At 36.1% G+C, this 11,211-nt stretch overlaps 1 protein-coding gene across 1 annotated transcript; it reads right to left on the reverse strand.

Annotated features, from left to right (window-relative positions):
• Nucleotides 1–1,726: 1,726 nt before the first annotated feature.
• On the reverse strand, nt 1,727–8,359 carry LOC139872144 (GEM-like protein 1). The gene is made up of 4 exons (XM_071859965.1): nt 8,028–8,359; nt 7,829–7,930; nt 3,456–3,727; nt 1,727–2,182 (listed from the first exon to the last, which is right to left on the reverse strand). Exons 1-4 carry the CDS (start codon nt 8,317–8,319, stop codon nt 2,000–2,002), a joined length of 849 nt encoding a protein of 282 aa, XP_071716066.1. The 5' UTR covers nt 8,320–8,359; the 3' UTR covers nt 1,727–1,999.
• Between the last annotated feature and the right edge of the window lie 2,852 nt (nt 8,360–11,211).

The raw sequence follows: 11,211 nt of genomic DNA on the forward strand, positions 1-11,211 counted from the left end.
AGCATTGTGGCGGGACGTTGTGATGGTGTTGATACGTATCTTCAGCTAACGGCTATAAGTATCAGTACATGTCTAGAACTCCATTGCGTGATGGGGTGGATGATCGATTGACTTTTACCCTAGGGACAGAGTCTCTACAGACCCGGATCACGGTCTGGTACTGTAGGGTGGCTTAAGTCAATCTAGCGTAACCAAACTGGAAGTTGGTTCGTCTAGCGTTATGCAGCTAAGTCTTAGAGTGGAAAGAACTGTGAGAAAGAAAAGTGTGTTCTCTGCCACATGTCCAGTATCTGAAAAGTGATGGCCTAGGTTGCCTATCTACAGGCGTGAGTGCTCCGTAATGTTAGGAGAGACGTATCACGTTGCCATTGATTGATTTATGCGAAAAGTGCGTAACCGACTGTGTGTTTTACGCTGACGTGGTATTTGTGCTGCTCACGTGTTCTTTTTAATGCTTAAGTATAAATAGCGGCCTGCAAGGCTTACGCAAAACGCTGGGCAGCATGTTATATTATTAATGATGTTATTCTGAACGAAAATCGCGGAACCTGCATAATGAAAAAATGCCTTTAATGCTATTTTTACGTCTTTTAAGCATCTTTTCCGCCTTGTAATAGTCTTTTTATGCGTGCAAATCATAGACGCATAATTAGATGTAATTTGTGATGCAAAGACATGGAGTTTTAGTGAGGGACCAGTTGCATGTTTCCATGGGCACAAAATAAAAATTGTAACTATGCTTTGTTGGATAATGTTGGATTGACTCGCTCGAAGACTCAAAAATAAACTTCCGAAGGCGTACAACGTTGTGGGAATGCTATACACCAAAAGTTTTAACGTTGAATTCTCGGTGACGACCAACTTGCCTTAAAATGGTGTATTATCATCCAGACGTGATTACCATTATAATGCGATTATAGAGCAACTATCCTTCAAATGGCATATTATCAACCAAACGTGATATCATTTCAATGCGATTACAACAAGCCTGACAACAAATGAGGTAGGAGTCAAAATTACCAAGAGATACAAAAGAATCGTTTAGCATCTCACTACCTACTTGATCTTAAATGACAAACTAAAATGGTAAATCTAGGCGAGAGTAGATAGACAACGTACACTTTGCGAAGACATCAACATTTTCGGTGAGAGCAAACCAACCCACATGTTCGTTTCGAATTTTTCCAAAACGGACGTAGTTCATGACTTCCCGGACGAACTCAAGTAAAAAAAAGTGACTAGAAGTTCAATATTTTCTGACGTAGTGATTTTATCACGTGAAACAAACTCATCAAATGGATGAGATGATGTTGACCAACCAGAAATAACGAACGGAACATATTCTCCACTTGAGGCATGTTCAAACCACACACGCATAGATCATTATCTTTATTTAATACAATTTTTAAATGCTTGTGCCAAATATGATACATCATACATACAATACATAATAAACAGAAGGGAGGCCTCACACTCTCTTTTTTAATCCATATACACTAAGTTACTATTATACTCTTATGCTTTTTAATCCATAGACACCAAGTTACTATTATACTCTTACTTATGCTTTGCTTTTATGTAGTTCAACTTCTTGGATTGATCTAGAGGTATAATTGTAAGTTTTATGATTAAAAGTATGTATGGATCAAAAATTGGTGTATAAGAATCGAAGTATAGTAAAGATCTGAAAGAAAACAAATTATCCAAACATATATGGATTATTGAGCATCACACAATCACTAAATTATATGTATGAAGTTCCACAGACACATTTAGGTCACAAGAAACAAGACCACATCTTAAAACACAATGAGTGACAGACCACATAATGTACTAAAGGAGCATTGACCATAGTTTACAAACCCTGTAACGCCAATAATTTCTGCAAACGACTCTTTACACGAGCAAGACTTTTAAGCACAGTCAAAATGACCAAGAGACCGAGTATAATGCGCATATACCACATACGTAATTAAATGAAGACACGGGTGGTACGAAGTTAGACTCCATAATGGGATTGAAGAGCACCTTGGAGCTTTTGTACAGCGCTATCGTAATTAACAAAACCCATGAACCAGAATTCATGATTATCAACGGATATAATCTGGATATACTTTTCAGCAGGATTGGCTTTGCTTTTAGATGCGTTGACAGCTTTGAGCTGATGCAGCGGGATCACCACCTGTGGTTTATGAGAGAAAAATATATGAATAAATCGGAAAAACAATTTCACACAAATACGTGAAAAATACGGAATGAGAGTGTTTTAGATATATTGACCTATCTAATTAAAATTAAAAACATTATACATTATATAGTATTTGACCACAAAGTTTCATGCTTTCTTTATCAAATTGTATGTTTAATCAATTACATAATAATAATACTACACGAATCAATGTCAGCCCCGTTATCAAATGACCCATGACCCCGCTAATCTATATAAGTAAATCATGATTCAAATTGACCCGTTTATATTTATTTGATTGACTATTCACCCCACCGATTCAAAATCCCCATCGAATACCCCATAAACCCACCCTCGGCAAAGAGAAAACGTCAGTGACAATTCCTTATCTCTTTTTTGTCAACTATAATTTCTGTTTGTCAAAAAACGATAATGATCAAGATTTAAACCTGTATACATAGCAACGGCTACAAACCAACCAAGAAAAGGCATATCAGAATTGAGAAAGGTTGTTTCTTGTAAAAATTCATCACATTGAACATCAAATATGAGTCTTTTTGGAAAAAGAAATTCGTTAAAATAAAAATTAAAAATCGTCATGGAACTACTGACTGTTATAAGAGGTGGAAATCTTTTAAAAACCATATAATAAAGAACTAGGCATATTATAAGGTCAACCAAACTAAACAACACTAAATCCCATCATTACGAGCTATGGGGAAGGTGAGATGTAGACAGTTATACCTCGACAAAGGTCAACCTAACTACCAAGATGAAGAAAAATGTTGTGGCAGTCATGATACTAAATGTCAACAAACCAATATAAAAATTCTTTCTAAAGAATTTCTTTGAATATGATTTAAAACCGTATAATATAAGATTAAGAATTTAAGATAAACATTTCAGTTTTACTGTCTAGTTGGACCACCGCAAGTTCTTCCTATATGGATCAATTTAGTGGATCCCTTGTTGCATCAACAGGTTTTAAGTTTTTTGACCTACCGTATCACATAAATGGATCGAATCGAAGAAATTTATTAAGATCAAGATCCAACCTGTTAACAGACTAGTATGCCGGAAAATGGACTAGCAGTCAGAACACTTTTCTTAGGCCACATACAAAGTTAATCAACTTTGTCTGCCAGCCAGAGTAACAAAGCATTATAATTCATCGACAACTTTATTCAAGAATAATGGTCGGAAAAAAATAGACACAAGTATTTAAATTCAAACATGGTTCAGAGGATCAGCGGGGAAGATAGATTACCTTATAATAGCTCCATTGTGTCTCTTCACCAACTTTGTAAGAAAGAGGATTGTCACTACAGAATGCAAGTTTAGCAGTTGACATGTAGAGGATTCCCATTACGGGACCCGCAGATGTGGAAAGGTAGCAGGGGTAATATTTGACAAGTTTTTCATCAGGAACCGTCTCAAATGTTGTTGCAAATATTTTCTCGTACCCACCTTCTGTAAGAGCTTTGGTTCCCTGGGCAATTCTCCCAACAGCAGCATCGGTGATACTTGGTCCAGTTTTCACTGATTCAAAATCAAAGGTTTAATCAGATACTCCAACAACAGATAAATGAAATGGTTCATTTAGCTACTACAGCAACAGATAAATACAATGGAACAGTTATGCATTTTTTGTTTTTCGTTAAACATGATATTTTAAATTTGCATCACAACGTAAGTAGGTGATGGAAATTAACTATTTAGGACTTTATAAGTCAAACAAATAACAACAGATTCAATGATCAGTAGGTCTCACATGATAGGAAAGTAAATGAAAATAGCTCAGTGCAAGATAATTGGTTTACTCAATAGACTCGGTAACCCGTTTACATAAAAGAAAAGAATCCGCATATTACAGATGTACTTCCTCAGTAATTGTTAAGTACTGCAATCTATCACGTTAAATGAGCACCCAATGCTGAATTTTAGAAGGGGTACACTAGTACCCAATATGTGTAACCATGTGACACAAGAATTCTTATTTGAGAGGAATCGATTTCACATGATAAACTGAAGTTCCAAAAAGGCCACACGTCTTAGTAATTTATACATTTAATTTTCGTCCTCATTTAATTTTAGATCCCGAATCCCGGCCACCCCAAAAAAAAGAACGTCGCATACACTCGAGAGATTTTAAAACACATGAGGGAGCACGGTAGAGCGAGAAGAAATACAACGGTAGACTACTTAGGACCGATTTAATGAGGACTAATCTTCCTCCAAACGACATCATCCGCATTTTCCAATCCGAGAGTCGAGATTTTATTTTATCAATAACCTGGTTCCAAGCTTGTATTTTTGTCATATTTGCACCAATTGGTAGACCAAGATAATTGAACGGGAATTTTCCAACTTGACAACCAATTGAATTGGCCGCATGGTTCACCTCATCCATATTAGCACCAATTCCGTAGAGGCAACTTTTATGGAAATTAACTTTCAATCCCGATGCCAACTCAAAACATTAAATGTATAAAGATGCACTTATTACCGATCGTGTAAATACGGCCGTTCCATCTTCAGATCTCATTTGGGAATGGACCCGTACTCCCTCAGGCCGAACCCGTAGCGAACTAGAGGATCTAATCAATTTGATTTCAGATTTTAATTTCAATCGTGAATGCAAGGATGGTTGGAATTGGTCTCTGTCAGCAAACGGACTATTTTCAGTCAAGAAACTATCAACAATTATCAACGAGCAGCTGCTTCCGTGTCCGACACAATATCTTGAAACCATGCGTAACAATCTAGTTCCTAGAAAGCTAGAAATCTTCGTGTGGAGGGCATCCAAGAAACGTATTCCGGTTAGGATCGAACTTGATAAACGCGGCGTTGATTTGCATTCCGTTAGATGTCCGGTGTGTGACGACGACATGGAAAGTGTAGATCATTGTTTGGTTTTTTGTAAATTCTCCTTGGAAATTTGGTCCCGTGTTCATCAATGGTGGAAGCTAGGTCAATTTTCAAACTTTAGTACAAACGAGATCTTGCGTGGTAATGCCAACTCTTCAAATATCATGTCAAAGTTCGGTAAACAAATTTGGCAAGCGGTCGAATGGGTTAGTGCTTATTACATTTGGAAGAACCGAAATAATGTTATCTTTCACAACAAATCGTGGAGCGTTCCGGTGGCAATAAACGAGATCCAAATCAAATCTTTCGAGTGGATATCGCAAAGATCAAAAGGAAGACAATTCAATTGGTTCAATTGGATTAGTGATCCTAGTATTTATCTCACAAGTGTGTAAATTTGTTTTGTTTTCGTGGTTGTTTGTTTTGCTAACTCCGCAAGCAATTTTAGCTAGCTAGTTTTATTTTGTCGTGTTGCGTTTCTTTGTGCTTTGGGAGGTCTATGTCCCACTGCAATATCCTTGTACTTTCGTTGTTTAATATATTCTTCTTGCTTTTCAAAAAAAAAAAAAAAAAAAAAAAAAAAAAAAAAAAAAAAGTTCTATAATAACCCTAAGGGGGTAGCCGAGTGGCGGGGACTTGGAAAATCTATAGTGAATACCAAAGTTCAATCCACATAGACTAACATTTTGGGGCCGTGCCTTAAAAAACACAAGTTCTCTAAATCCACAATGGATAGCTTTGTAACATTTAAGTACTTTATGATATTTAGTTGTCAACAAGCCGCCGTGATTACATTCTTCTGTGCCAAAGATGGGTGTTTGACTACATCCATAAACTCATTAGAGAGAATATAAATATCTGATGAAGCTATAAGATAAACAGTAGAACACACAGCAAGTTTAAATCAACTCTGGAAAAGGAGGAAAAAATAACAGAATATATAATATGAATGATGTGCCTCAATATACATTTTGGGAATAATCGGACGTGTCTCTATATGCTACTCTGTATGTTGCCAGGACCAATGTACAATGTATGAGATTATGATTTCACAGGTAATGGTCATATTCCACTAACGATTGGATTCATAATCAAATAATAATGGATCACGACATATGATCTAACACGAAAAAAAAGTTAATAGAATCAATCACAGCCCAGACCGACCTATTAGATTTAGAAAATGCTAAAAAGGGACCATATGGCTACTGTGAAAGAATAACTTAGTGTACAAGCTTACAATATACGGAAGATAAAAGAAAAGAAGGGCCATGGAGAGAAAAATGGGTTGAATGTTCAGTTAAATGTTTGATACTTTTTCTTTTTGACTACTTCTTACATAAAACCACTCAAAGCTCTATAAAACTGGTCATCCTAAAAAACACATTTTTACGAAAACCTGATCAACTAAAAGAAAATAAAGTTGACATCACATTTAGAAACTTGCAATGCATAATTTTAAGTAATTTGTAAATCAGGACATGTTTCTGATAGATGTTTCTTGAAAATGGTCATTCTCGAACAATTTACCACTAGTCACCCTAAAAACATATCAAGTCCATTAACTTACTATCAAAGAATGCAATGCAATCTACTATATACAAAAGATGTACTAAATTAGAAGCACAAATCAACCAAATTGGGATCATAGATTATTGTTCTGCTCCGATAAGCTAATCTTATCAAGTTTATTGACAACAGATGGATAGATTTTGTAATCAAAAGTAAAGTCACCATTTTTAATTCAACCAGAAATTATTTTTAATTCCAAGTTTTGATGTGCCTTATATTTAAGGTTTTAAGGTTTTACACTTCTATATGCATCAATTCCCAGCTTATCTTACGTCTTCATTTTTAGTTCTTCAAACACCCACACAAAACTCGGCTTATTTTGTAAAACTACAAACTTAAAATGCTCAACGAGGGTGAGGTTAATAGATATCCTAGACCCACCACTCTGCTTACCAAGGTTGCAAAAATTGCTACTCGGGAGGGACTTTTTAGGGAGTACACGGCAACTGGGGGAGTACTCGGCAACTCGGTGAGTACTCAGATGTTGATCAAGTTTGACTTAGACCAACTTTGACTGGTTTTCCGAGTAATCCCGAGTTCGGCCGCATTTGACCGAGTACTCGCCGAGTGCTCCACGAGTTGCAAAAACTAAGTACTCGCCGAGTAATTCCGAGTTCTGCAACACTGCTGCTTACAAGTTACAACTAACAATGGTTCTTAGCGGCAAAAAGAATGCTTCAAGGGAAGTTGAAGAAATGAATCCATGATCAAAGAGGTGTCCGGTATAGTCAATATCAATACTTATTATCAAAAACCAAACCTTGATATTAGCTTATATCACATTTTTCAGAACAGATTCGGAACATATCTTATAGTCATGGTTGTGAATGTCAGCCAACTAGTCGGGATTTGAAGTAGTCCAACCCGACTAGGCCAAGTCAGTCACAAGTCACCGGTCAATGGTCCAAAATCAGTCAAAAGTCGATTTTTTTCCATCATATTAGATCAAAAACTGTCAAACTGAAAGTTATGAACATACGATTAATCCCTACAAGATCCCCACCGACTAGCAACTTTCACAACCATGGTTATTGTCTAGTTCCAACATTCCATGAACATATATATACATAAGCAATCTTCCTTGTACATTAATACATCAAGATATATTTAACTTAATACTATTAAATCTCAAATGCATTGATTCAATATACGCAATTAAATCATACGAACAAACACGACTAAAAAGCTCAATATACTCACAATGTTGCCAGACTTCACCAGCATAATCCTGCCCCTTTTTCGTAGCATCAGCAGCCTTCTTTCCCCATTTCCCAAGCACATCCTTCACCGTATCAATCGTTTCTAATAAAACAACATCAAATCAACCAAAACCTAACACTTAATTCCACAAATCAATACATAAACCCTAAAATCCAGATCAATAACAACAAACACTTACTTTTAGTAGAAGACTCGGGCACCGGAGCAGGTGACACGTACGGATTAGATTCACTAGGCATAGTAGTTGCACCACCGCTAGGGTATACACCTTCCGATGACCTAGCAGCACCTGTATACATCGGTTGCGCGGAAGCAGCTGGCGGCGGCGGCGGTGGCTGAGTACCGACGGGAACTGATGTCCAGTTGTCGCCGGCGGAAGTTGCCGGAGCTGGAGCGACGTCGTTAGGATCAATTTTAGGGTAGGGTGCGTAGTCTGTGGTGTGTGTGTCTTGTGGTTGATTTGGATTCATTGTTATTGTTGATTTATTTTATTATAAATTGAAATTGAAATTCAAACGGAGAAAACGAAGAAATCGGATTGAATATAGGATTGGATCGAAATTAATAAATACAAAAGGGTTTTGGTTTTTTTACTTGTGAAAGAGGGTTATCGTTTTATTCGAACGTGTATGTATCGTGTATACCCAGCTCACATTAGATTGTTTGTAACGGGCCAAAGTGACCCGTCACTTGCGCATGTGACCACGAAGAAACGTCAAATTTTGGCGCATGTGACCACGAAGAAACGTCAAATTTTGCGGTAATGAAGTAGTATTTTGTGGTATCACTTTGTTAGTTCGAAAATGACACCAAAATAAACGTGTGTCACTTGGTGTCACTTGTTTATTTTATTTTTTATTAATTTAAAAAATATTATTTTTATCCTCTTTTAATACTTAACTCAATTATATTTTACACATCATCACAATACTCATAATTAACACCAAAAAGAAACATGACTACTACTCCACTAAAAAAACACGTCCTAATCACCAAAAAGTACAAAAGCGGCGTCAGGTCTCACGCCCTGGGGGCGTTAGTCGTCAGCGAAACGAAAAAAAAAAGCGTTAAAGGTTGATTTGGACACGTGGCGGCTGGTCACTGATCGGATTTTTCAAACCGTTGGAGCAACAGGTTTGTTTTTTTTTTTTAATCTTTTATTTTTCTTTTCTATATAAACTCACTTCCTACTCCATTTTAAACATCAAAACATCCAATTTCTCTCATTTTATCCACTTTTTTATACTTTCTACTTATTTTTTATAAATATGGCATCGTCTTCAAACTACGTTTCATATCTACTTAATTCCGAATCCGATTCGAAAGACGAGCATATAGTGCCTATGATTCAGCTATTACAAGAATCAGATGATGATTCGGAAGTTCAATTCGCGCACGTTTCAAGTAACCGAATTTATATTCCAAGAAACCGTGAAAAAGCCGCAGAGGACTTATGGAACGATTATTTTTCATCGACGCCGGTGTTTCCTCCGCATATATTTAAAAGGCGTTTTCGTATGCGGATTCAATTATTTATCCGAATAACACAAGGTACTTCTAATTATAATAGTCCTAATATTTCCGAGCATTTTAGATATTTTATCAAACGTTTTGATGCTACCGGAAGGCCGATTTTTAGTATATATAAAAAATTAATTTCGGCCCTACGAGAATTAGCGTATGGAACTGTTGCCGATATGTTTGATGAATATTCAAAAATGAGTGAGTCGTCCTCAATACTTTGTTTAGACAACTTTTGTAAATTTATTATCACTCTTCAAGCCTCACTACATGAGAACTCCCAATGCATATGATGTTCAACGATTATATAGTAAACATGAGGAAAAACATGGTTTCAAGGGTATACTCGGGGAGTGTTGATTGTATGCATTGGGAATGGAAAAATTGTCCCATTGCTTTGAAGGGACAATACACTCGGGGTGATCACAAGAAACCCACCCTTATGTTAGAAGCAGTTGCTTCGTATGACATGTGAATTTGGCATGCTTTTTTTTGGGATGGCGGGTTCCAACAATGATATAAATGTTTTGAATCAATCCTATATTTTTGATAAACTTAAGAACGCAACATCTTTATCCGCACCGGTTGAGGTTAATGGTAATCAGTACACTAAATATTATTACCTAGCTGACGGTATATATCCCGACTGGGCGACACTAGTCAAGGGTTTTGCGTGCCCTACAGATAACCCAAGGATTAAGTTTACTATGTTTCAAGCTAGTACCCGAAAGGATGTAGAGAGGGAATTTGGAGTTCTTCAAGGTCGGTTTCATATTTTAAAGATAACAGCATGCACTATGTCGGTAAATAAGATACGAAGAGTTATGGACACTTGTGTCATATTTCAAAATATGATTTTAGAAGATAACGGATTTGCGCTAAGTGATTGGGAGGAAGAATTCATTACCGAGGACATGTAGAATCGTCCCGAACGTATAAGGGGACGAGATCAAGACGTTATCATGTGAGAGATAAGGGATCAGACGGTGCATGACCAACTAACCCAAGATTTAGTGGAGCATATTTGGAATCTTCCGGCGTCATTTCACACTATGCATTAGTTTTTTTTTTATGTAATTTTTATGTTTAAATTTTAGTCGTTAATTTTTATGTAATCTTGAATTTTCATGTAATCGTTGTATTAATAAAAAAAATTAGTTTATGTTTTTTTATATTTTTTGTATTTTGTTCTATTATATATATATACATATACATATATATATATATATATATATATATATATATATATATATATATATATATATATATATATATATATATATATATATATATATATATATATATATATATATATATATAAAAGAAATAAAGAAAATAAGAAACTGGTGGACCCTACTGGAATTTGACACCAGGGTTAATGAGGGTAGGAATCTGACCTTGCCTAGTCACAGGCAGATTGCACTTTTGGCCAAAAAGTACATCATTTGCATGTGTCGTCACATGCAGAGTTAATGGAGGTCTTAATTTCTTTCTTTGAAGTGTCTTTCTTTCCTTTCTAGATTGTAGCAAGCAGAGATTGAAATTGTGTCTCTTTTCAAGTAGCTCAAGCATCAAACTACTAAGGCCACTCCCTACAAACCGTCACCCACTCCGCCACACATCGCCACTCTCTCACAATAGTAGGCATCAACTCGTTATTTGCACCGTTTGTTAAGCCTGCAATGGCTCTCTAACGAGCCTTGTGGGACCTAATTGCTATTACTTTTTGACTTTATGTGTTTTTCAAACGGTAATTTACTCATTTAACTTTTTATATTTTTTTTATTTTTTTATAAATCAATTATCTTACCCTTTAAATATACATATTCTCATAACTATTA

Source organism: Rutidosis leptorrhynchoides, chromosome 10, assembly GCF_046630445.1.
Source record: "Rutidosis leptorrhynchoides isolate AG116_Rl617_1_P2 chromosome 10, CSIRO_AGI_Rlap_v1, whole genome shotgun sequence".
Taxonomy (NCBI): domain Eukaryota; kingdom Viridiplantae; phylum Streptophyta; class Magnoliopsida; order Asterales; family Asteraceae; genus Rutidosis; species Rutidosis leptorrhynchoides.

What these genes read in the sequence shown, in the direction of transcription:
- LOC139872144 (XM_071859965.1), bottom strand. Translation starts at nt 8,319, where the DNA reads ATGAATCCAAATCAACCACAAGACACACACACCACAGACTACGCACCC. An exon ending in GCCCGAGTCTTCTACTAAAA is followed by an intron (nt 7,931 to 8,027) that starts GTAAGTGTTTGT and finishes TTGTTTTATTAG; the next exon opens with AAACGATTGATACGGTGAAG. An exon ending in CACAATGGAGCTATTATAAG is followed by an intron (nt 2,183 to 3,455) that starts GTAATCTATCTT and finishes CATAAACCACAG; the next exon opens with GTGGTGATCCCGCTGCATCA.